Raw genomic sequence first — 25470 nt, 5'->3', positions numbered from 1 at the left:
AGAAAGTACATCCGGCTTCCGTTGAACGAGATACAGACAGCGTCCCCGGTTCCGGCGAAGAAAGCGTTTATGCAGCGGATGATCCACACAGGGCCGAAAACGATAACAATATGACAACGAAGGAAAGCGGTTGCGGAAAATACGAGCTTCTAGAACGAATTGCTCAATTCGCCCCGAAGGATGTTTTTTACGTGGACGAACTGCTCGTGGCCTTTGGTGGCGGTGAAGATATTCGTTCCCGGCAACAGCTCAACAGCCTTTTTGCCACAAACATGGACGGCAGCATCAAGTTGCCACTGATGGTCTTTGGAGACAGCATACAACAGAATAACCTCCACGAGATGGGACAACTGCCGGTCGTTTGCCTGAAGCAAAAAACGACAATTTCCACGCAGGAGGCTCTTCGACAGTGGTTGCACATGCTGGATCATATGTTCTCGAGAATAGCGAAGAAGGTGCTCATGATTATACGAGAGGCCGCAATCGCTGGTTCGGTGATCTCCCAGACCAAATATTCTTCCTTGGCACTACTCATCCTGCCAGCGAAGGAACAGATGATTGAGAAACAGCTCAGGCAGGGAATAACTGGAACATTAAATGCCTGCTATGATCATATTGTAAAGCAGCAACAGCAGTCGGTATGTATGGTTGCCACGATTGCAGAGCAGTTCAAGGAAAGGGGAAGGAACTAATTCCAACCTGATACTCCTAGGTTGCGCTGGAGCTTACACTTAAAGAGTCGGTGTTCACATTGTACCGCTGCTGGAAGGAGAATTTGAAAGCATCCACAATCTGGAACTCTTTCATGGAAGCTGGATTAATCGATTCGATTAAGTGCCCATCGGAGATATTCGAAAGTACCGCCCCGTTGGATACAGATAGCAGATCCGATTGTTCGTATTCTGATTGCGGTAGCAGTTCTTCAACCTATGATATCTGGAACCAAGGAGATGAAGACATAGAGGTGCTGGATACGGCCAGTGAGGATGATTTACAGCGCTTCTCGGATGCGGAAATCGAACCACGATCAACCCATACCGTAATAGAAGATCACTGCAGCATCCAGCACGCTCTGGATCTTCCGTCTGAGCCTGGGACTGAGGTTATACTTCAGTCAAGTAAAATAGAGGAAACGGCTAATATCCAGGCCAACCTGGATATAGTGTACCGAAGATTGCTGCAGCTGAAAGGAGTTTCCGCAAGCATGTTTGAAAAATTCTTCAAATTAGAACACTATTTGAAACAACGAGCTAGCGGAAACTGTTAGCGGAAAGAGCGTCATAATATGAAGTCACCCGTGATACGATGATAAAACATAGAATCTACATAACTGGTGAACGCGGTATGCAAATGCATAACTTTAATTTATTGTAATAAGATAGACGACGTTTTTGATCACAATGTAAAAGCAATGAGATTATAGACATGTGAAGCATTCATAATATTCCTTATAATGTGTCTTTACGAAAGCGGAGCTATTTGAATAACTAACAAAACAAAACAAAATGCTTTACTGATATAATTACTGATTCGCGCTGCAACTGATTCGATCGAGGTTGAAGCTTTACTCAAAATCGGTGACAATACCATCGCTTACGTTGAAGAGATCAACTTCTTGAGACATTTGTGGGTCGGTTTTCATGAGCATTTGAAGCACATCTTGGCTCCGGACTCCAGGTTCCTGCCCTTCGGCAGGTCGCTGCTCAATTGCAGTATTAGCAAGAAGCGTATGCGACAAATCGACCAGCTGGCCACCGTTCTAGAAAAGGGCAAACATAGAGCAGATAAGTGAAAACTCGATTTGGTGGTTTCGTGTCCATTTCCAAGCTTCTTACCTCAGGACTGAGCGTTTGTTCATCTTCCGTGTCGCTACCATCGATTGTTAGATCAATTACATCCGTCACTGTGATGAGGATATTTGCCGGTGTTGTTGGTAATGGTTCGCCCTGCCCTACAATGGAGCCCAGGCGACCGGATGGAGATGTTTGAATCGTTTCGTGAACGATGAGCGAACTACGTTGCTTGATGCTAGTAGCGGGTATGTGGGCACCGGCAACGCTACTACCGTCATGGCTTCGTCTTGCTCCTGGAGCAAGACCACTCATGAGAAAGCGAGACGTAAGGGCAGATTTCGGTGTGGTCGATCCTGCATACAAGGCGCGCAATCGTGGACTGCCACCCGGTAGGTTGGTGCCCGGTGAAGAGACACCGAACGGTTGCGACTGCTTGCCAACCTTGTTCGATGGCGGTTTCGATGAGGCCTTCTCCGGTGTGCCCAGCATTGTCGATGAGAACTCAGGCCGTAGCGTCATGTCGCTAATGGTAGAGAAGTTCATTATTGAGCTGTTGGCAGCGCCCGTTGCTACATCCTGTTGCTGCTTGTGGCTCTGAGCCTTGATGCGATTTAGCATGGTAAGTGGATCGAGCTTCTCTTTGCGCAGGGTTCGAGCGGGTACAGCGAATACTTTAAGCGTATTGCTGGCATCCTCCATTTGAGTGCTAACGGAGGAACCGGTGGCCAAATGCGATATAGTTGCACCTGCAGCAGCACGTCTTGGACTGCGAATGGATGGGTGAATGCTGGTCGAGAGTAGTTTAAGGCGGGCGTTCATTGCATGCACTTCGTCCTTATCCAGCAGCGCCAGGCGAACAATCCCCCTACCGGCCGTTCCCAGTGCTCGCTGGTCACCTGTTCCTTCGAAGTTCATCGCTATCGGTGGGGTGCAGAACAGTTTGCTTTTGATCGTATAGTTGTCGATCATAGTTTCTGGGCTGCTCTCTTGTTGCGATTGCGGTTCACCAGCGGCAACATTAAGGTTGTACCTCAAGCAAGGTAGCGTACGGGATAGATAGTCGATTTCCTGGCGCACCTCCGTCATCCGAAGCGTTACGCGGGATAGCTCCTTATACTCGAAATCTACCGTTGAGTGATCCTTGGAAGAGAAGCTTGCAAAGCATGATTCAATCTCTGGCAACAGGTTACCAAAGTACTCGAACAGTTTGACGGGGTTCACTTTGTCCTTTTCGTCGAACACCTCGAGAGCCGAGGTGTGGCTAACTGGCTCCGAGAGCGAACTTGGTCGATTCAGCTGCAATTTCGTAAGCACGTCCTTCAGTTGCTCCTTGCTAAACGATAAACCGTGTTCGTTCTCTTTGAGCAGACGGGTCGCTTGCTGAGTGAGCTTGTCGATCTGGCGTGCTACGTTAAATACACGATCACGCTTATGCTCCTGTTCCTGCCGCTGGTTTTCGATCAAATCAATCCAAGCACCCATCAGCTCTTCGAAGCTTATCGCTTGCGCCGCCGCACTTTTACTCAGGATGTCCGCTACCAGAGCTCGGATCTGACCGGTACTTTGGTATAAGCTCTTCACCTCCTCCTGCATGATCGCTCCAAGACGATCCCGCATTTCAGACAGGCGCTTGTGTTTTTCCGCCAAATCTGCCAGGTGACCTCGCGAGAGCGGTTGGTAAGCGGGGGTCGCCGGACGGACTCGGGCAAGTTCCTCCTGCAATACGAATCGCGTCAGTCCGAGCAGAAACTTCATGAACTTGACCCCACCCGGCAGCACGACGACATGGGCTTTGATCTTTCCCATTCCGGTTAGTTTTCCGGACTCGATGAGCTGGTTCACGTACGTAACCGTCGTGGAGCGGAACGCATTTTCGATGCTCTTGTCGTAGATCGGCCAGATGAAACGTTTCTTGAACTCGCGCGCATCGTACACGTTCAGCAGAAAGTGAAGCACCTGGATGAAGGCCTTGGTGTTGGGTTTCAGGAACGCACCACGGACAAAGACGCCCCGAAAATCGTCCGACGGTTCGTGGCGTTTGGTGAGCGCGTGCAGACCACGGAAGATGGCCGCATCAAGCTGTTTTTCACACTCGCTAGCCGTCCCGGGCACCGCACCGTATCCACCGGTACTTATTTGCTGCTGGGAGCCATTTGCTTTAATTGAATGCTGCTTCTTATGCATTACGGTTCTGGTTTTTACGAATCCAAGCCGCGGAAAACACTTCAAACAACAGCGCAACCGTTTGCTGTTTTGTTTAACTTCAACTTCAACCGCCGCACGGGCCGCCCAAGTCGTGAACGCAAGCTTGTAAACACATTGCACAGGCAGAGTGTGTGCGTGCGTGCGTAGGAAAATCCGTGTGTGTGCGCTTTACTCATCTCGGGAATCGCCTTATAAATCGCGGGAAAATGGGAAATTGTTAACTATTTGCAACAGTTTCGTGAATTTCGTGGTAAAGATAATGCTGATAAGAGCAAATTAATATCACGCTAGAATTGACGCGAGGTTCACCCTTCGTGTGGCACCGGCTTCATAACCCGCTTGCGGTTGTTTTTTTTTAATGGACGACGAGGTAAACATAATAATCGAACGTTACGCATCCGTGGGTTAGGAAAAAGGATATCATATTTCACCCCGCGAATCTGCCGCTTCTGCTTCGGTCGTCACCATGGAGTGCTGAAAGGCAGCGAGTGTCCGCAGTCACCGTGAATATGCAACATGATGTCGTGGTTCCCGGTAGCAGCGGTGTCGTTCTAGCTCCGAGCTTGGTGATGGACGTAAGCGGTGCTGCTGGTAGCAGTGGCGATCGTGAACCGGAAGCTGTGGGTCGCGGCTTTCGACACAGGAAAACCCGCCTCGATCCTATGTGTTGCCCGATCTGCGGAATTACGCTGCGGCCGCAAGAGATTGATCAGCATTTTGCGGTCGAAGTTGATCGGCTAGAGCGTATCCTGAAGCCAAAGAGGCACCTCGGCGGCGGCAGTAGTGACGGTGGCAGCGGAGTTGCGGGCCCGAGTAGCAGCACAGCTGGTAGTGGCGGTAGCAACGGTAATGTAGAAACTCGTAGTCACAGTTCTAATGGCCATGACGAACAACGAGGTAGCGTTGTTGCACCCGACGAGTGTTGGGGAACGTACCAGAAGATCAAAAACAATAGGCAGGCACGTTTGAAGGTAAGCTCACTGGAACCGTTACGAGATGGACGATCTTGATTCTGGAATTGCATTCGTTTTAGCTGAAATCGCGAAAGCGAAAGCCGGAAGATAATGTCTGTCCGATCTGCAACAAGGTAACACTGGAGGACATAACGCTGCACGTGGAGAGCTGCTTACGGAAATCGGAGGGCCAGCGTAACGGCATCGAGGATGCGGATGACGATGATGACGATGACGACGATGCGTCGATCGATGTCGAAGAAGTGACGTACGAAACGTACGAATGGGCTGGCCAGAAGCGTATTCGTTCAACCACGCTACTTTCACCGACAGCATTGGCCGGAGTGGCGATGCGAGTTACCAATGCGGACGATACAGACGACGAGCTGAACGTGGATGGAGACGAGAGTCAGGTGTACGGTCCACCGCAGTACTCGGAACGGGACGTGATCGTTTCATCAGACGGTTCGGCTTCCGGTGCGCTCCGTCAGCTGGTGATGGCCAACGAGCCGCACACTATCAAGCCACTGAATAGCCCGGGTGAGGGTACTAGCAAACTTCCGGCAGGCGGTGTCACTGGTGGTTGCTACGGGAAGCTTGATGAGGCTGTGCTGCTGAGCGAATCAACGAGCGCCGGTGCATCGGAACGGACGATCGTCGAATCACTGAAGGCGAAGGTTCGCGAGTACGAGGGCTACATACGCAACCGGCCAAAATGTTTGATCTGCATGGATGATTTCCGCAAACCGGTCGTGTCCGTTTGTTGCTGGCACGTGTACTGTGAGGAGTGCTGGTTGCATACGCTCGGTGCACGGAAGCTGTGTCCTCAGTGTAGCATGATCACATCGCCAACGGACTTGCGACGCATCTATCTCTAATCACTTAACTCAACCGTAATTCAATAGCGAACGATAACGACAATAAGCCATTAATGTGCATCATCACCAGACCTGTAGCCAGTTATTGAAGGCTGCCGCCTGACCGCGTGAAACACACGCGGCATGCCCTCCATGAAGCCGTAGGCCGCGGTAGTGATTTTTAACAATAACTAAACGAACTAAGACATAAGAGACGAGGTGTGGCTAACGTCGAGACTGCATGGGGCATGACAACACGGGCCAGAGCTCAGTAGGTGGCTAACCTCCGTTACCATCAGTCTCTGCAGCGAATTTAACCACCATTCCGATTAGAATAAGACTTTCTTTCACTCATATTGTTTGTGTATTTACAATAACGAAGAAGATAATACAATATTATGCTCGTACTATATCGGTGTTCTTTCTTTACTGGGGTAGCCTTCCCCCAACCTGAATGTGAGCACGAGTACAATGCAGTAATGCTCGGAAGTGCTAATACAGTGACAGAAGACCAATCGTTGTTTAGACAAATTATTTTATTTTTCCGTTTTATTTAAAACTTAACCTCTAATCATTTGTCTCTACTTACAAGCTAACGTGTCATCCGCAAACAGTTCACACGGGGTGTGTAGTAGTTGGATGTTTTTGCTGTTGCGATCATCATTATCTCGATATAAGAAAACCATTTTTGTTCAATTAATCTCTTGCGCTGTGTTTCAGTCTTCATTGACTGGTTGAACTGATTTTTTCTTCTTTATATTAAAAATTTACATTTTAATCATTACATTACGTGCCTCAGTTGATTGTGTTTCACCGGTGTTGCGATAGAGTGTCACCTCACATTGGCCTCATACGCTATTTTATACGAAAACAGAGAGCAAATTGTTGGCGACAGGGTGGGCAAAATAGATATTCGACAAAGGGCAATGAACATGTTCAATTAAGATGTACATCAACCCTACGACCAGTCATGTTGTGGTTATATCGCTGTTACTATATCGCACAACTGGGAATAGTGATTCTCTGTCTCTCTATGGCATTACCAAACGGTTTAGTTTGAACATCAGTTTCAAAAGGAAATCATTACTACACAACGAACTGGAGTACGTAAGACGTGACATGCATGTGATTCCTTGTTTGATTTGTACCACGATCATTGTTCAGCTACTGCTATCAGTAGCTACCTGATCTTCGAACCCCCTTTCTTTAGTACGCAAAGTTTACCGCGAACAATACTAATCCTAGAAATGTTTTCACACACGCAAAATTATTGGAAAAAGATGGACGTAAGACCGCATTAAAGCAAAAGGGATCTAACATATGATATGTCCACGCATGTTAGGATAGGGACTACAGGAGCAAGAGAATGAAACAGAGGATTCAAAGTGTTTAAAAGCACAAGGGAAACTAAGGAGAATTGGCTTCTGTACAAACCTGAAAAACGTGTGAGATGGGGGCACATAGTTTAAAAGACGCGCGGCACCAGCAGATATGGAACGGTGTTACAGTAGCGGTTCCAGGGTGAATCGTACATAGCGTTGTTGCGTGCGCTGAGTCGCTTGGCTCGGTGCACCAGAACGGCCACGGTGAACAGGGCAGCAAGAAGTGGCGGGACTGCGAAGCGCCAGTACAGCAGGGGCAGCAAGGCCAGAGTTTGCAGGAGCTCACCGACGTAGTTGGGTTGACGGACGTAGCGCCACGCGTGGGTAACCAATAACCGACGGCCCTGGTACGTTGGGTACGTTTCGAGACCTGGATGAAAACGAAAATTTTAGCAAAACATGTACGACATCATCATGCATATCGCGTTTGCAGTTAAATGGACTTACCGACAACTTTCTTTCCGAGCGGGTCCAAACGATAGAGATATTTTATCCGCTGGGCAGATCGCTTCAAGATGAGTCCGGTTAGCGCAATGATGGCGCAAAGAGCTAGTGCCCACAGTGGTACCTCAGTTAGCTTGTGTGCGGCCACGTACTTCGGAAGCAGTGTTAGAATGAACGGGAAAACGGCTTGACGCAGCAGAAACTGGGTACCGTAGCCTTCCTGTTGCAGCTCGAACGATGCCGCCAAGTGATGTTCGTAAATCAACAGATCGAGCAGGTACAAAACGGCTAAGCCAGCAGCAACAAGTGGCACGGGTTCTCCCGATACATTACGCACTGCATACAATAGCCGGTCCTGTAGCGGTGCTTCGGCAAGAGTCTCGGGCAAAGCGGCAAAGTGCAGGTTGCGATACAGGATGATACCGTTGAAGAGGAGAGCTAGCACAGTGGATGCGTGGTAGGTGATAAGCTTCAGATTGAAGACGTTCAGTAGCTTCGGGTTAACGTCACGCCCGGCATACAGATCGTACAGCACGCTACCGGTGAAGGCGTAATGATTCTTCTGCTGCGGTTCAGTGTACCGAGTTCTAAGGAAAGCCAAAATGGATGCCACAAGAGCGGCACCAATGCTGAGCACCAGCAGCTGATTGTAACCACGGCTTACGATGGACAGCAGCGGGAATTTGTAACAGTATTCAGCCACAAATACAGCCAATCCAGTTCCAACAGCCACGACCAAGCCGTTGAAGGTATAGGTACGATCGGGACGGGTTTCGTGCGCTAGCCGAACCACACGCCCGATCGGAAGGGCCGTTAGCAGTGCGACACCGAATAGGTAGAGCCCGTAGAACGTGGAAATCTCACGGTTAACGTAAGTCGACAGCGAACGAAACTCGTTCCAGTTCTTCGGTACCACGAAGCGACAGTCACGGTGCGCCGCACCGGAACAGAAGTGATTGTTGGCAAATATGAAAAGCGGAATGGCAAGGGAAAGCAATAGTGCCGTAAATGGACCACCGAATTCGACCGGTTCTAACTTCTGGCGAAGGCTATCCATCCCGGTAGTACGCGTACCGAGTCCATTGTTGTCACCATCCGTTCGCCGGAAGCTCTGGAAATCGTTTTCGTCCTCATTGTCGGAGTACTCTTGCAGTACACTCATCGAACGGGACAACTGCGAGCGTTCCGTTGTCGTGGGGGTCGCGTTCGATCGCTGGCTAGTATTGGGGGTGGCGCTCTTGCGGGGCGATCCCTTACCAGTCAGATAACCGCTCACTTCTGCATCATCAATGATCACCGAAAGCCGCTTGTCGATCGGAGGGGAGCCTTTAATGCCCAGCAGCGCTTTATCAGACTTATCTTCCGAAGCACGAATCCGTGACGAGCGACGTGGTTCTTCCTTGCTCTCAGGTGATACCTTGGCGCTCGGTTCCGTCGCCAGCACCGTCGGTTTGCGTACAACCGCCGGTGGTGCGGTAGCGACACCAGTTGCCGTTATGGTAGCCTTCGGTTTGCGGCCCGGTGAAGCACGGCGTGCCGGAGATGCTTTACGAGCCGGTGAGGCTTTACGAGCTGGAGACGCTTTCCGGGCAGGTGAGGCCTTACGGCCAGGTGATGGTTTGCGTGCGGTCGCAGCAAGCGGTTTACGACCCGGTCTCTTGCGTTCCACTGGCGCCACGGGATCATTAGTAGGTGCCGATGCGTCGGTTTCTACGGCGACCAGACCGCTATTACTGCTCGTTGTCGTCGTAGTAGCCGGGGCCGCTACAATCATGGACGTTCTTTTCCGCCTATTATCCATCTTGGCCACAGTTCAACTGCAAAAACGAAACAATAGATTACCTTCACTGGCAAATCACGTTTTCCCGACCGTTGCCAATCAAATTTCGAGGTTATAATCCCACCAACATAGAATCACGCGACAAAAAAAAATGCTGCTCTCTCTTCGCGGGCGACACTGATAAACACAAAATTAGCCCGTTCGAAAGAGATAGGGCGACCGCATCGGCTATCTCTTTTTCTCCTTCACGTTTGCGTCTCGCTGGAATGTTGTTTGATGGGTTACTTGCGTGCGTGCGTGCGTGTGTGCGCCAAAAAGGGATCGAAGCGCGGCAAACATTAAAATGTAATTTTCCGACAGTGCACTACCCGAAGAAAAGCAAATCTACCCAAAAGATGAACCCTAAAAGGGACAGATTCGACGGCACCGGGGAAGTCAAGAGCGCGCTTTTGCTCTCAGCATCATCTAGCAAGCCGCGTCACACACACGCACAGCAAAACGGCGCGCTCGGCGTCCCTTCCAAAACAACATTCTGGAGCGCGAAGTTTTTGGCGAAAATACAACCGAAACACACCGTACTTCACTCTGCCTACCTGAGATCGGGAGAAATCTAGCGTTTGCCAAGGAACACGGGCGGCACAAAATCGTTCAACACCTAAAAATACACAATTTCCAAACCGCCGCCACACTCACAAAAACCAAGCGTCTCTAGAAGGTAGAGGTAGTGGAGGGAACGGGAGGGGCAGAACAAACGGCGGTTCGGGTGAGGCGTTTACAAGCGAGATCGAGTACTTTAAAAAATGGAAAACAACGTTTAACTACTTTCACTAATTGTTTATCGCCAAAGTATTACATTTAAGTTGTTACTTATAACTTGTGTTGCAGACGACAATCACAATACGTTACAAACTGTATTTTACCTTGCAATTAAAGTTCAAGTTGTTGGTATAAACATGAGTAAAATACAGTGTCCTGCAAAAGTCCTTGAACAACGAGAGGGAAGGCAACCAAAAAATATGCTTTGGGTTATAATTTTACAATTTTTCCGCCTTTCTTTGAAAAGTTTATCAAACAGTTTTGAGAATACGTGAAAATCGTAGCCATTGAGCTGTGTATAGGATGCTCAGCGACAGGAAGGGACCAGTAGACGGTCGTTTTTCTATCAACCTTGAAACTTATCAACCCAACTATACCCTTTATTTCCCAAAATTGATCAAACCCACAAACATAAATTTAACACACCTTGCAAGATGATCGCGAACGTTCATTTCAATGTTCGAGTGAAAAATTCGGGCAGAAAACCGAATTCGCGATCAACCAAACTCGTTTTGGTTTGCTGGGTTCGATCTTTCGAGCACCGGCCCCCCCTTTTCGTCTTCGGTGGGGGTTGGGGTCTGCACCGTCGATCCTCGGGGTCTCAGAAGCAAGATTTCACTTGAGCTGTACATTTCGAATTTTTACTCGCTGGCCGTGTGTTTGTGTACTTGGTATTGTGGTTGGTTCTGCTGTTGTGCCATGTGTGAGTTTCGGTTTTATGTTTCAGTGGTTGCGCTTGCAGTGGAGCATAAGATGACTTATGCTCCCTGAAAGGGTTATGCAGGTGGAGACGAGTGCGCGGACGACTGCAACGCAAGTGCATTTTGCAACGCTGCGTTAAAGCAGCGAACGTTCGTGATCCTTTGACGATTGAACATCGAAACACTGGCAGTGGTGTCTCCGAAACCTGCTCAATTTTGTGGTATTACTTTTGTGAGGCACCCGATCACGATCACTTCGAGGCGGATGTGCCGGACATTCATAATACGGTCACCCTAAAAGGGGGTTCCGGGTTTGTTGGAGGTAGTGGTGCTACGCGACACGGATCCCGGCAAGCCCTCGTCGTCGTCATATGGTGTCGCAATCGGATAGACGCCCCTGCACGCCCTCTCCCCACGGTCGTCTCAAGTAAAGTCTGGTCCCCAAATCGCGCGAAACCGCCTCTAGTGAGCCGTTTCGGAGCCAGTGAAGACGAGAAAGCGAGACAGAGCTGTGGCGGTGTGTTGCTTGTTGTGTGCAGACCAAAGTGAGACCACGTTGCCGATCGTCGAGCCGAGCTTAGAGACGATCGTTTGATAGAGTACGAGAACAGCTTGGCTGTCTGCGCACATGCTGCAGCACGAGCGCGATCGCCGTGCATAGGCAGCAGTAGCAGCAGCAGCAACAGCTACGAGCGCGCCAACATCGCGTCGTGGAGAAATCGATATTGTGCAATCTCTCGGGTGGCAGCTACAGGAGTAGGGACGACCCAAGCGGACGACGTCGGAGAGCGTTACGGTAACGGCGACAAAAGAGTAAAGAGTGTTTGTCACCGGTTGGGCTGGAATTGAAGTGTAGTGGGCGGACTGGCGTACGACAAGACGTTGAGGAGCAAAAGAGTTTTAATCGCAATTATGAATACTTTTCAGGGTTGATCGGAGTGATTCAGGGAGAATGGTCGCAATGGTAGTGCGGTGATAGGTGTGGTGATGATAAGTGCTCTTGCTGCAAGTGATCTGAAGCAGCGCAGTAAGTAGTGCACGAGTGTACTAAGTGAAAGTGATCCTCGAAACCGCTTGTGCTATCACCAGGAGGAGGAATTGGTTTAAAATTGTTCAACAACACACAGCAACCGAGAGTGTAACAAGCGTCACCGTTTGTCGGGCGAAGCGGTTGACCGGCCGCCGGTCGCAAGATGAGTGCAGACGCCAGGCCGATCGGCCAACGAGGTGTCACTATGTTGGCACTGATCGTAGCTCTTTACCTCGGAGCGGTATTGCCCCCAGCAACGGTGGCACAACAGAGTAAGTATTTAAACGCCCTTACAGTCGAAAACGTCGGATGGACGTTACGGAAGGTTTTACGTTGGGGGGGGAAAAAAAAACTTGGAATCGGTTTAGCTTGACCTCGAGTAATTGATATTCCAGGCACTTGCCTGTCCAACTGCACCCGGCACGGGTAGCATTTGCATCGATGCACATAATCGTCCATCGCCGCCGAACGGTTTCACCTGGAACGTAATGGATCACTGTTGTGGTCGCGGTGCCCGATCGTGGACGCAGAAACTTTCGTCATGCCGTCCGCCCGGGAGAAAGTTCCGCGACAGTCCACTCGACGGAATGCGTAAAACGGACGTTGAATTGACGACAGTTTTGCGTCGTCGGTGTCATTATTAGATAAAACCGCGAGCGTTTATCGGGCGAATCATTTGATAACAGCGTTCGCACCTCCACAAAACATTACCATCCATTGAGCCATGGTTTATGACTAAATTATCTCAAAAGTCACGTTCTACAACTTGATCGCGTTGGTACGTTTTAGTGTGTGTAGCTTGAAAAAATCGCAACGATAGGCGCAACAAACGCGAAGCGAAGCATTACTTTATCAACCATTTATCAACAAGAAAAAAGGGTTCTAGCGGTTTGACAGGAGCCAGCTTACCAACGACATAGTGACATACGTTGATTCAATGTACAAGCCCGTGATGGGTTTTTATTTTAATTCACAAAAAGCAGTAGAGCAGTTTATAAGAAGTTCTTGCACAACGCCTCACGCCTTGAGTGACACGGATTACGGAGTTGTATGAGTTTGATCCAGTTATGCCGCACCTCGTTAAAACAATGATCCCTTGCAACGTTTAGCCGATTTTGTGGTAGATTTTATGTGCCGCTTGCAAACTTTATTCGTTTTACCATCAACGCGGTTTTCCGGAGCACGTATGGTCATTTTGCCACGCAGGAAACTCTTCGCAATGAACCTCATCGGCAGGTCAGTTGCGCCGAGGCTGTTGCACTGCCCAGTTGATCTTTTGTGATACATTGTTTTTTTTTGCTCTTGCCCCCTTTCATTGTTGCATCACTGTTACGATGAGGATTAATGGGGGGCTGTAATAAAAAACTTTATCCATTTTTGGCGTCATCCTTGCCGTTTGATCGAAAGCAGGAGTAGAGCCCGCTTTGTGTAACTTCATCGTCGTCTGCGATGATGGCTGCGATGATCCTATGCTTCCGTGCGATCTTTACTCCGTACGCCGGTGCCGGCCCAGGCCGTGCGCACTTTCTCGGTGAGTAAATGATCGGTGAGCCTTTGAGCCACAACGTCGTTGGCCACTCGCCGATGCAAAGCGAATGCTTAATGATGAAATGAAGGATGTTCGTGGTGTTGCACGCATTGAAGTCTTTCGAATCGGGATGTAGCGTATGCAGAAGAAAGCTATTATTCGATTCGGTTGATCCGGTGATGCGGTTTTTCGTTTGTTTTCCAATCGTTCCAAACTCGTGCAACGCTGCCCTCAATGATGCTATTGATCGGTGTATTGTTATCGATGCCGTTAATTTGCTAGCGTAAATGTTAGTTCGTTTGGCCAGCAACAGGAGCAACGGTCAGATGCATCGCGCTGTAGAGGAACTTGGATGATGAGTTCAACGTTCCGGGCACGTTGCTGTTGTATGGAAAGAGTAGAACGTTACGCAACCTTGCTGGTTGGCCACACGTTTCTCACAGAGCGATCGAGCGAACAATCTGGGCCAGCACCATCACATGCTGCCAAGCGCCATACGTGAATGAGAAGTCGAGCGGCGCTTTCTATGGACAGCTCAGATCATTGGACACATAATGTGTGTACCCTTTTGCCATACATTGAATTGCTATCGATCGAGAGAGAAGGAGAGAGAGAAGGAGAGAGAGAGCGAGAGAGAGAGAGAGAGAGAGAGAGAGAGAGAAAGAAAGAAGGAGAGAGCGCTTGAGCGGGAGGGTACAATTTAATTACCATCTGATCGAACCGATCGATCGAAACATATTCATTTTCCTTCGTATTATGAAACCACCCGCTTTAAATTGTTTGATTTTTCGATTGATCCATCGGAACATCACGTAAGCGTTTGTGACATAAATGATTTGAGGTTGCAGTAGCTACCATTTTACAGCTGCTGTTCCCTCAGCCTTCCTTTATCTGATCATCGCTGGATTGCATTCGTTTAATTGAAAAACAAAGAAAATTAATGAAGCAACGTGTTGGAGTACCCCTCTCCTATACGATACGACGATCGTTACTTTCTACACCAGTCTCTTGGTGGCCAAGCTGCGCCTACGCCTTTTCAATTCAGTCGCTACCAGCACGATCTCACCTGGCTGGGTGCTTGGCTTCAGGTTTTGTTTTTCTATTCTGCGTTTCGGCGATGGCGGTAGGTGGTGCTATCCACATGCGTGCCTGCATACGTGCCTGAATGTGTTTATCGTGCCCGGGACAGGGCACACATTCTGCATCACTTACGACTGCGCAGGTTAGGCTAGGTGTATCAAACGGTGAAGGTAAACCTTTTGCTTAACGCTTCTCACCATTGCTTTTTCATCATTCAAATTCGGCACTCTCTTTGGGGGAGGAGGAGGTTGAGTTAAGTACAGCAAACACGCACGATCGCTGATGCTGCTGCTGCTGCTGCTTGTTTGACGTGGTGGTAGTAGCAGCGTCGTGGCATTACCATAAACCATAGATAGTCGGAGGCGGTGAAGCGAAGCGTAGCATTAATTATGATTCTTTCACTTAATTTTGGGAATCCTCTCCGTTCGCTGGCTGGCAACGATACCACATTGTGTAACGGAGTGACTGGTACATCGTTTTGCCATACAAGCCACGCCGAATCACGCGGCGCGTCTATTACTTGTTTGGAAATCGATTCGCTCCGAGAACGACGAAGGAAGCGTCTCGTTGTCGTCGTCGTCGAGCAATCCCTTTTCTTTCCAGCCGTTGCTAGCTAGCTTGGCAAGTGGCGTAACGAAGATGGGCCTCCTCTCCCCTCTCGTTAGAAGGATCCATCGATTGGCACGACGGTACCGGTGCAATCCTTTTTATTTTCGCATCGATAGCGCTCGAGTGACGCGCAACAATCGATGCTGACAGGCGGCACAGCACGCCAACGGCATTCGGGCTGGCCTTAGAGGCAACAGGCGTAACAAGCGAATGCTGCTATGCTGCAGCATTCTCACCATCGCTTCCAACACGACCTGATCTATCACGTATTTGCATGCCTCTCCTCCGTTCAACGCTCTGCGGGCCTCCTGCAGCGTTTGCCTCTGAGCCGCAACACATTGACGGTCGGTTCTCAGTCCCCTCCTTCCCCCATCCCTCCTCTACTGTCGCGATGTCACTTGCTGTGAGCAAGCCATGTCTTAGCGTCTTGCATCTTGACGCGATGGATACCACTCCTTGGTTTGCCAGCTCGCTGTTGCTCGACTAAGCAGCAAGCTAATCGATCCCTGGCAGTGCAGTGCAAGGTGCTCTGCGTTCCGGAGGTCACCGGGCTGTCACACACATCGAAACAACAATGGAATTCTGGTATGGTTGCCCCGTAGTAGGCAGCTAGAATGTAAGGTTTGGTTCTCCCTGGCGCTCCGCTTTACCGGGCACCTTTCCATCGCACGATCATTCGCTCGTTCGTTCGCTCATTCGCGGCCAAATAAGGCGTACCAACCGTTAGTTAATTGTAGGACAGCCGCAGAACTCTTTGCGACTGTGACAATCGTTCCTCATAATGATCGTCATTGTATGGTGTCGCTCTTGGTGGTTTATGGAGTTTTTTTATGCTCAAGGATTATTGAAAATTGTATGATTCTAATTAATGATCCTGATGCAATCCTGACGCCCGGGCGCTTGGTAGGATATTTGCGCAACGCAACCCAACCATCCATGATTTAACGCTACTCGCCGCTATGGCCCCTCTTTCTTTTCGGCACCGCCATTTGACCATCACATCACACAGACAGACACACACACAAATACCAAATTAGGCACCGAATACGCACCCACTGCGGCTCTGCTCTGCTGGCTGCCAAATGCATCGCACATTACGCAAATGTGCATCATTCATTCGCGTGGACGCATTTGAATCAGGCTGGAAAGCGCTGGCGTATGTAGCACGTATACACCGAGTGGCCTTGCTCGGTTGATTGGTTGACGATTTTGGCTTTCTGTTTTGTTTCACCTCGCAATTGATGCAGCCACCGCAATGGCCAGCCAGCCAGCCAGCGGCCACCATTGGCAGCTAAAATTGGGTGATTGTTATAATTGATTTATCCTTCTGCTGGACGATCTCCAACCAAGGTTTCAATGGCGTCTGCCAAGGTTGCTTGGATGCTGGAGAGTCCACTGCGGACCGCACACGGTTTGCGATAGATTGCTTTGGTTCTACCGAAATTGAATTAAATTGAATCTCATTAGGCATCAGGTGAGAGCTGCTCTACTACTAAACACCCGCAAGAATGAATCATCGCCACTCGTTTCGTCTCGAGAAACGAAGATCATTAAGAGCAAGATCATTTACAGGCACATTAATGGCCGTGAGGTTGTCAAAATCTTTTGACAATCAAACCAAACCGACCGAATGACGTGACATTCCCAACATCCAAGTTCAAGGGATGCAGCTTCATGGAATCGGGGGTCGCTACACAGTACGGTCGCAGCATCATAGACACCTCTTTAACCAAAGACAGCTCGCCATCGTCGGCTCCGTTCGGCTCCTGTCAGCATTGTCCTTGTCCTCGGTGCTCGGTGCTTTCGATCAAATTAACCCGAGCACGATCCGCGCGTCTCATCACAACGAGAACACACACACACGCACGCACGCACGGACGCGCGATCGCGCACACGCTCGCGGGGCCGCAATTTCGGATGCCAATTAAACAATGCTTCGATGAATGTTCTTAGCGGATCGATCGCCGGTACAACGCCGGCGATGCTGTTCTGCCCCTTTACCAGCCGCTCCCACGATTGCCGGGGCGTCTAATTGCTCTGGCAGCACCTTCGATGGTGCGGCGACAATACCAATGGCAATGGCGATCTAATGGGGGAAAAACAATAAAAATGCAAAGCAAAAAAAAAACAACGAAAAACCACCAACCACCAAGAGCGGATCTGAAGTGTGCGAGGTGCGCGCGCATTGATGGCGACCTCAATGAAAGATCAGAGCGACAGAGCGCGAGGTGGACTTGCGGCGAAGCGAAAGGCGCGACGAAGCCCCTACGGAGAGGTGCGAGCAGGATGGCATCAGATTTGCTTTCAATTCTGCTCCACACCGCAACGATCGCGATCGAATCGGTGGTGGCGACGGTGACGGCAACGGAGGTGGTGGCCAGCACCCTCAAGGTCTACCACATGCGAGCGTCGCGCGGGGAACGTGTTTTCTGCTTCAGCCTGTCGCGTCGTCACTCTGCGGCCCACTCGGGGTTCGCTCGTTGGGGTTTGGGGCCAGCAGCCAGCTGTGGAAACTGGACCGGACTGTTGGGTTTGCGAGTCGTCGTTAGTCGACTAAGTAGTCGTTTCCCTACCCTGAACCGAGCTCTCCCGGCTACACAGTTTCGCTTTCGGACCAGTTTTTCATTCCGGTCCTTCCTTGGGGCTGCTGGTAGCGGTAGGAGGTACATTTGCAGGAGTACTGCCGCCGCCGGGCTCTGCAGGCGGATTCTGCAAGAAATGTCATCTATGGTCGCGTTGGCCACTGGCTAGTGGTAGGATGGAAAAAGTAGAGAGGTTTTTTTTTCTCTCGCAAACATTGCATTGCCATTCCTATCAAACTGGCTCTAGTGATGAAATCCAGATCAGTGAGCTCTGCGTGATCACGCTAACCTAACTAACCTAGAATCAACTGTGTATTGGTCGGGCCGTGTGTCCGGCCGGCGAGATAGTGACTGTTAAATTACCAGCAATTAACGGAATGGCCTCTATCTTGCAGCGGTTTCCACCATTCTTCATGTATGTACGCGTGTTTCTATCTTCGACCACGAACAGTCAGACCAGCATCCGATGTTCTGTGCGATGATTGATCTCGCGTCTTGACTTATGGTTGACTATACAGGATACAGCCAACTGGAGGATAACTTTATGGCAGCAATGCCGGACAGCCGAATGGAGCTGGTCTTATGGGATCAGCCCGTTAATTTGCACATAAATATCGCGCCGACTGTTCCGTATTGCTTTGTAGTCAGGTGGAGATGCACAGAGACGCGGAAACTTCACAACATCATTAGCATAGCATTTAATCTAATCTTACTGGCGTGCGTCGAACGACCCGAAACAATACGAATGTGGAAAGACTCCACCTGCGGTTGGGAGAATAAATTGGCGAAGCACAGCATAGCTGAACGCTACGACAAGGTGTTTGTGGTTGGCTCTCTAGCCAACGACAATGGACTTTTCGGGCAGTGCCAAACCTGTCCGTGGAAGCCTTACAATTTTTGTGGACCAATACAACCACGGTGGACGATCGGCTTGTGTAACTGGCCATAGCATCGGACTTGTTATTGTCGTCGTCGTCATCGTCGTCGTCGTCGTCGTCGCCGTCACCGGTTGGCTAAAAAATACATTTTTTTTGCCTAATCCAAAACAGGTTCCTGGTACGATCGTTGGATCGCCGGGCCGGGGGAGCTGGGCCCATGATTAGCATAATATCCGCTCGTCCAAACGACCGCCAAGTTTGTTTTAATTTCTAGATCAATGCGCCTGCGTAAAGACAACGCCGGTGAGCCGTCGGCTCCGGTGTTTCAAACGAGCACCGGGAGCGTTATATGACGTTGCGGTCTGGTGCACGAGGCGAAGCAGGAGCAGGGGCGTATAGTCACACCGCGTAAGAGGAATATAATAAAAGTGGATCAAACACTAAAAAGCGCAAGAAGCGAACCAACGAACATTCGATTTGCGTGTGCAAGCACCGGTGACCCAACCCTGAAGCAACCGAAGAGGGTGTTGTTTGGTGTGTGTGTGTGTGTGTGTGTGTTGTTCAAAATACCCGGAATGGGCCACCGATCGATCGGAGCCGCTCTGCTACCGGACTGTGAAATTGTTGATTACACCGCCACCGCCGTCTGCTTAATAAGGCATCCGCATCAGAGTCTAGCGTCTGATTCCGCAAATGCCATTCCAAATTTTGGTAGGGCGGTGTAGCCAGCCCGTGGTACCGGCCACCGAAACAACACCCCGCGCGCGTTGATATGATTTCGTTTGATTTTTGTACACTATACCCACTGTGAAGACGATCACTTTGCGCCTCGGCTGAAAACTGCCGTGAAGCGTGACATTTAGTTTGACATTTCAGCACTCATTACCCAGGGCCTGCGCATTCCTCTTCTGGGGCCGTGGTGCTGGCGCAACGATTGGTGGGCTGGCTCACACAAACACACAGACACACACACACAGCCACAGCCGCAGCAGCTGTGCGTTCGTGCGGATGGAAAGGTCAGGAAGTCGGCGGCACGGCGTCAGCGCAAGTCGAGTGCGCGAGTCGGTTCGCGATGAATGGTTTCGCGTCGAAATCTGTGGCAAAATGGAGTGAAGGGTCCCCGAACGATCTGGCTCTGGCGATCGATCCGATCGGCCGATCGGCCAGAATGTGTCGAAAATGTCGAATGGCAGAACGAGGCGAGTCGAGGCGAGAATGGAAAGAGCGAACGAGCTCGTTACGAAAAGGCTTGGTGGCGGCGGCCGGGCGGATGTACAAAAGTGACTGTTGATTGAGCGATCAGATTGATCGTCCGGGCTAGCGGGCGGGACACCGGTGGATAAGAGAACACATTGGGTAGGGGAACTCAATTAAAATAGTAACAGCTTAAAGTTTGCTAATCATTGTTCCGCCATTAATGGCCATCGAGAACTGTTGCATAATTTGCATGATGAAATGTGAGATTAGATCGCTATAGGAGCAGACAGTAGCAGTAGGCCATGATGGCAACTGAACAGGTAGATAGTTCAATTGGTAAGCGTACTAGATTACTAATCAATCGATCCGGGGTTCGAATCTTGCTGCAACTCTCGAAGCGATACATTCTCCAGAGTGCTATAGTCAGCGGGTCGGAGGTTCCATTTGTGCTGTTTCATGCTGATGTGTTTTGTGGAGTCAGCATATACTTGGCCATATCCGAGAAAAACCTTGAGGATAGTTTCTCTCTGCCGTTGATTTCACTTCTTTCACCGCCCGTTTCAGCACCGCCGCCAGGAGGTTGCATCATCAACCTGCCGGCAACTAGCTAGCGCGCACGGGATGACCTTCTGGAATCCACTGCAATTCAAGAGCAACCACTTCTCCTAGCTTGGTACACACTAGATAGGGGATAGTGGGTTCATCACCTTTATCAATGTCACGCTGGAAGGTATTTCTGCACCGATGATTACTCGATCTCTCATTATGAGTAATCTGTATCGAGGCACGCGAAAGGTGTGATCTGATCTGCTGCACAGACGCGAGAGAGGTCACAGAGCCTCAGTCCTTCTCACCGCGCGAGGGTTTATCAACCTGCAACCGGCTATTGGACATCCCGAAGGACACACTGTTCCGGTTTTCCAGTTTGCTCAAGTTCATCCGGCGGACTTCACAGCCGGTTCCGGGGGGTGTTAGTCACGTTTTCATTCCGGCGAACTCTTCACGGTGAACTCATTCTCGGGACGTGCACCGCATAAAATCCTTCCTTGCGATCGGATTCGATCGACGCCGCCAGGACTGATTGACCATGAAGAGACACTCCCGGTGTGCCAAGGTATAAGCTCGTTTGCACCACTGTGCGCGCCTCGTGGCACACTTTTGTGACGCAAACCGACCGTGTAAGTAGCGGCACGCACTGAATAGCAATAGAAAACAAATATTCGAGTGGTTCGCAAACACAATGGTGGGCCCCGGGGGGGAAAATGATGTTTGGAAAAGGGCCCGAAAAGCCTTTCACGCGCGGTGCAGAAAAGATGATGATGCTGATGATGAGATTCAAGAGAGTGTGAAATTTCCGAACCCGATTCAGGCCATTGCGCTTTGCCTACCTTGGTTAATTACTTCATTTTTAGATAAGCAAACATCTTCGTGCCAGGTGAAAGGAAGAAGGGGCCTTGAATGTATAATTGACGGCTGATCAAGGATCAATCCACCTCGGTATCATATTGCGGGTCTCGTGGATGGAAAGTGAGTGTGAAACTCAATGATAAACACCTGACAGATGGTAATTCCGATGAAGGACGTTCCAGGGCCACCGGATTAAGACCATCATACGGACATACCAGTTGCATTTTCGATCGGAAAACGACGCGCAAACCTAGGTGCAGGTAACTTCGATGAAAGTTTTCCTCATCGCGGTGCGCGTTTCCTCATCGCGGTTGATCGAGCATCTTAATTCAATTAACCTCAGGAGTGCACCTGTATCACCCTGTAACCATTTGAACCCCATACTGTGCCCATCTTGCTCCCGTATCCGATTCCAAAAGCGGCCAAAAATTTCCCAAAATCACACCGCAGGCCATCATTGAATGCGTAATCGAAACGATCACGGATCAACGAGGGCACACTGCAGGGAACCGATACCGGGAAAGAGAGGAAAAAAAAAACCATAAAATGGAAACGAAAAGAAAGGAAACCAAAACGCGCAGAACGTGCGGCGAAACGTGAAACGCCACAAACCGGGGAAATGGACAGTGAAATGCGACACGCATCATGGATTGATTGGAGAGTCCCGCAGCGGCTGTGGCCGGCAGCGCTGCTCAACCATGTGGTCAATTAATAAATGCTGTGCCACGGTACGGTTCGGTGACAACCCAGCGCTGCCGCTGGTGGTGGTGGTGGTGGCGGCCGGAAAATTGCTTTTCACTTTTGAACCTACCGTTTCTCACCGCTTTTCCGCTGCCTCCCTGTTGACCCAATCGAAACTGTCGATTTTCTGTCGGCTGGTCGGGGAAGGAAAACGAAACTCGTGGCTGGTCGGCGGACCCTTCCGGTGAAATTGGTGAAGTGTAGACTCAATTACAGCACCCATTACGAGATTAGTGGCTTGATTAGACCGAGAGACCGAGAGGCTCGGTGGTGCGCCCGTGAGGGAAATTGAAAACGAAATCAAGTGAATTCCGTGTGTACCGGGAGGAGTGGAGTGGAGTGTGGTATGTGATTTGCTGTGCACTGGTCGCGCTGGTGACTTGCCAATTGGCTACCGACGGTGATGGTAAAGTGAAAGATCACACCGACTGATGAGAGCATTTTTTTCCACAAAAGGAGCGAATTATGCTTACCTCATGCGCCTGGCGTTCGCATCCTGCCACGAATGCCACGCGATGCGCCATCGTGGCCTGGATGGAAAAATGATTTAAATGATCAAGCGTCAAACGGTGTGTCAATGGCGTGTTAAGGGGTGGCGCCAGTTAGTAGGCTAATTTCACAATTTTCGAGCCACACCGAGCCGATCGGAGGAGAGCGATTTAGCGTTCGAGTGACGAATTGGCAAAAGCTCACACCGGGCACTCGCACTGGGGCGCCGGTGAAATGGAAAAGCACCATTGCCATAAATGAAATTAATTCCACGTGAAACGCGATAAAATGCGAGGTGGCACCGCGAGGGCGCAAGATGGAAAGATCGTTTATACGCCGGTGGCCTTGGATTTATGCTGCGTGAAGTGTGAAGCTCCGGCTTTATGGTACGGCGGGGTGCGGAGGGCGTTTTACTCGCTTGGCACGCGTCTGCAGCCGCGACGGGTGCTTGACGAAAGCTTTCGCAATGTCTTTGAGGGTGGGATGGGGTGATGATCTTTCGCGCAATTTCGTGACCAAAACATATAAAACCGGGTTGCAATCATGGTGAAATGTGGTGAGTTCCCCTCAATTCGGTCGCATCTTTCGTCGTATTTTGTGGAAATGAGGGTCGTACATTGCGGTACCATAAAGACAGTTTCACGTTGGTACGTCTTCATCTTTAGAGATCATTGTGGAAAGTTAACTGTTAGTGTTTAAAACATAATTGCACTGGGCAGCTTTTTTTCACTGTCGCTTGTCTTTGCGTATTCTAAACCTGATCAAACAAGAATCACTCCGCTCATCCGTCGGGCCAGGTTCCAAAGGTGTCTCGTTCATTATATCAACATCCGGAAACGTCGCTCGTGGGCTTTTTCTTGTTGACGATTAATGTTGTCGGCCAGGCTCCATTCGACTACATAATACGGCTCGGCTCATTTCTAAACATTCCACACCACCACTGCCTGCCGGTGGCCGGTTTTGTCACCGGAGAATGTGTAAATATATGTAAATTCCACGGTGACCAACCGCCAGTCTGTGTCCGAGTGTGTGTGCGTGTGTGGCGTTGTCGCGGAGTTATCGATTAGATGACAAAGCCCCCTTCGAGGGATTCCATCAATACCAGCGAACGCAATAGCGGGGATGCAGGATGATGCGCTCGCCTAGCGTTGTGTCCGGTTCGATACGGCTGGAGAGATGGGCGCTCCATCATTCATAAACCATCATACGACGGGGGACGATATGCATTTCTTCTCCTCCCCCCTTTTACGTGACACATTGTTGCAGCTGCTTGACGCCTGCTGGCTCTTGCACGACCACCCAAGTAACGGAAACGAGTCGGTCTGTCCAGGCGCAATGGGTGCCTCGAGCGTACAAAATGAGCCATAAAGTCATAATTTTCTGTAAGCATTCGTAATAAATTTAGAAAAAGAAGATCATAAAGAAGCGTAATTGCTTACCCTTCGGTGCCTTCAGGCGAGCGGTATTCCATGTTTACCCAATTAAGGAGCCGAACGCTGATGATGGCCACCGGTAGAGGTATCCAAACAATCGACATTCAATTAACATCTCGCATCTGTTACCTGCGTCAGCGTCTGTCAAGTAGTGAGCACACACTCTGTCAGAGGAACGCCATTAGGTTTGATTTTTGTGGGAGCGAAGTTATTTGATCTTTCTCCAACTTTTATGCCGTCCTCCTATGGCGTTATGTCACCCAGCGATGGCCGCCGGCGCGCCGCCGGATTGGTGTAAATGGATCCCTCCATCCACCACGATTTCGGTTTCGGCTTTCTATCGTCCAAACACACATTGATAAGTGTCTGTCACGCAGCCGCCGAATCTCCATAGTCAAGTCAAGCCCCACGCATCTGTAGTGTGCCCCGAAGACATACGATCGGTATGCGATTATCAAATCGTGACCGAAAGGTCGATCTCAAGCACCGCACCCCATCGAGAGAGAGAAAAAAATGCCGCACACCATTTCACCACCACCACTGCCATCAATTCTGGCCGCGAAAGCGAAAGTTTGCGATCGCGGAACAACGGAACAACGAAGCTCATCGCCGCGGCCGCACCTTGTCGACGATCGCTTTCTTTGACCGCGGCTGTTGTTGTTGTCACCGTTGATTATGCAGAGAGCAGAGAGGAGAGAGTGTGAGATGATGTTATCAAGGCGGTGGCCGGCGTTGCGTAAGCGATTGCGCATAATCGATGCTCAGCAGCAGCACCGGCAGGATCATGTCTCTGGCGGTCCGGAGTGACATTTTGACCGTGTCATTCATTAGCATGCCGCACTTTATGCCGGAAGCTGGGTCCACGATGGGTTCAACGTTGTTCATCTTGTGCCCTGACGAGATGCTGTGTATGGGAGAGAGGCAGAGGGAGCGAGAAGTGTTTCTCTGTTTTTTTTTGGGCTTTTTTATCTGGCGGTCAAAAAGACTCCTGTCTTTAATCATCTTCTGCCATTTATCGTCCTCTTCGTTTCGGGTGGAGAGTGATAAAAGGAAGGAACGCCACCTTCAACGACCGCCTTCTCTGGAGGGAGTGGAACCCCCTTTTTATGGACCACACCGGACCACGACCTACGATGGGATCGCGGATGAATTTTCGGGGAACCGCCGGTCGAACCGGTTTGATAACAACAAGCCACCAACCACCGTGCACCCCGAGGGCCGATGACAATGCGGAAGTGACGCTCGTTTTTCCCAGGCTCCTCACCACATCGCCCGGCTCGCATGAATATGCAACATTGGCACCGACGCTGATAGCTAGTCTGGGGCCTGTTTGCTCTTTTCGTCTCCATTCCAGCGTTTTTCGGATCCATTTTTGACAAGATTCGAAAGTCCCGACACCCGGATCGCGCAAATGGGGGATTGTTTTGCTTTCGAGTGGGGGGCGAATTAGTGACTCCATCCATGTTGTTGTTGTCGGTGCCTAAAAGATAGTGGCCACCAGCATTTCACCACGCAGATTGAGTACCGGACACGCAGTCTTTTGATATCAACACCCAACCGCTCCG

General features: G+C 50.1%; 5 protein-coding genes across 9 annotated transcripts in view; 3 read left to right on the top strand and 2 right to left on the bottom strand.

Annotated features, from left to right (window-relative positions):
• The window catches only part of LOC125951779 (tigger transposable element-derived protein 4-like), a 1746-nt gene extending 264 nt beyond the window's left edge, over positions 1 to 1482 (top strand). The window contains exons 2-3 of one of the 2 annotated variants that reach the window (XM_049680810.1): positions 3 to 638; positions 713 to 1482. In XM_049680810.1, coding sequence (XP_049536767.1) covers positions 3 to 638; positions 713 to 1267 — 1191 coding nt within the window. In that variant the 3' untranslated portion in view covers positions 1268 to 1482. Of the gene's footprint in view, positions 639 to 712 lie in introns of both variants that reach the window. The other variant, XM_049680811.1, reaches the window with a different exon arrangement.
• An 82-nt stretch (positions 1483 to 1564) lies between these two features.
• Positions 1565 to 3977, bottom strand: LOC125952182 (augmin complex subunit dgt6). The gene is made up of 2 exons (XM_049681497.1): positions 1836 to 3977; positions 1565 to 1759 (listed from the first exon to the last, which is right to left on the bottom strand). Exons 1-2 carry the CDS (start codon positions 3975 to 3977, stop codon positions 1565 to 1567), a joined length of 2337 nt encoding a protein of 778 aa, XP_049537454.1.
• Positions 3978 to 4292: 315 nt separating this feature from the next.
• On the top strand, positions 4293 to 6218 carry LOC125952702 (E3 ubiquitin-protein ligase Rnf220). The gene is made up of 2 exons (XM_049682340.1): positions 4293 to 4969; positions 5032 to 6218. The coding sequence occupies exons 1-2, from the start codon at positions 4508 to 4510 to the stop codon at positions 5827 to 5829; spliced, it is 1260 nt and encodes a 419-aa protein (XP_049538297.1). The 5' UTR covers positions 4293 to 4507; the 3' UTR covers positions 5830 to 6218.
• Positions 6219 to 6315: 97 nt separating this feature from the next.
• On the bottom strand, positions 6316 to 10122 carry LOC125952701 (lamin-B receptor). Of its 2 annotated transcripts, XM_049682339.1 has the most exons (3): positions 10008 to 10122; positions 7638 to 9451; positions 6316 to 7560 (listed from the first exon to the last, which is right to left on the bottom strand). In XM_049682339.1, the coding sequence occupies exons 2-3, from the start codon at positions 9433 to 9435 to the stop codon at positions 7274 to 7276; spliced, it is 2085 nt and encodes a 694-aa protein (XP_049538296.1). In that variant the 5' UTR covers positions 9436 to 9451; positions 10008 to 10122; the 3' UTR covers positions 6316 to 7273. The 2 variants fall into 2 exon arrangements, with proteins under 2 accessions (XP_049538296.1, XP_049538295.1); XM_049682338.1 differs by lacking the exon at positions 10008 to 10122 and having other exon boundaries at positions 7638 to 9526.
• Positions 10123 to 10820: 698 nt separating this feature from the next.
• LOC125951914 (mucin-5AC) overlaps positions 10821 to 25470 on the top strand; it is a 45155-nt gene continuing 30505 nt past the window's right edge. The window contains exons 1-2 of one of the 3 annotated variants that reach the window (XM_049681056.1): positions 10821 to 10933; positions 11859 to 12233. In XM_049681056.1, coding sequence (XP_049537013.1) covers positions 12125 to 12233 — 109 coding nt within the window. In that variant the 5' untranslated portion in view covers positions 10821 to 10933; positions 11859 to 12124. Of the gene's footprint in view, positions 10934 to 11463; positions 11728 to 11858; positions 12234 to 25470 lie in introns of those variants that run through there. The other 2 variants (XM_049681055.1, XM_049681057.1) reach the window with 2 other exon arrangements.

Source organism: Anopheles darlingi, chromosome 2 (genome assembly GCF_943734745.1).
Source record: "Anopheles darlingi chromosome 2, idAnoDarlMG_H_01, whole genome shotgun sequence".
In the NCBI taxonomy this organism is placed as follows: Eukaryota; Metazoa; Arthropoda; class Insecta; order Diptera; family Culicidae; genus Anopheles; species Anopheles darlingi.
Note: the sequence above shows the minus strand (reverse complement) of the source record. Positions and strands in the feature narration are given on the sequence as shown.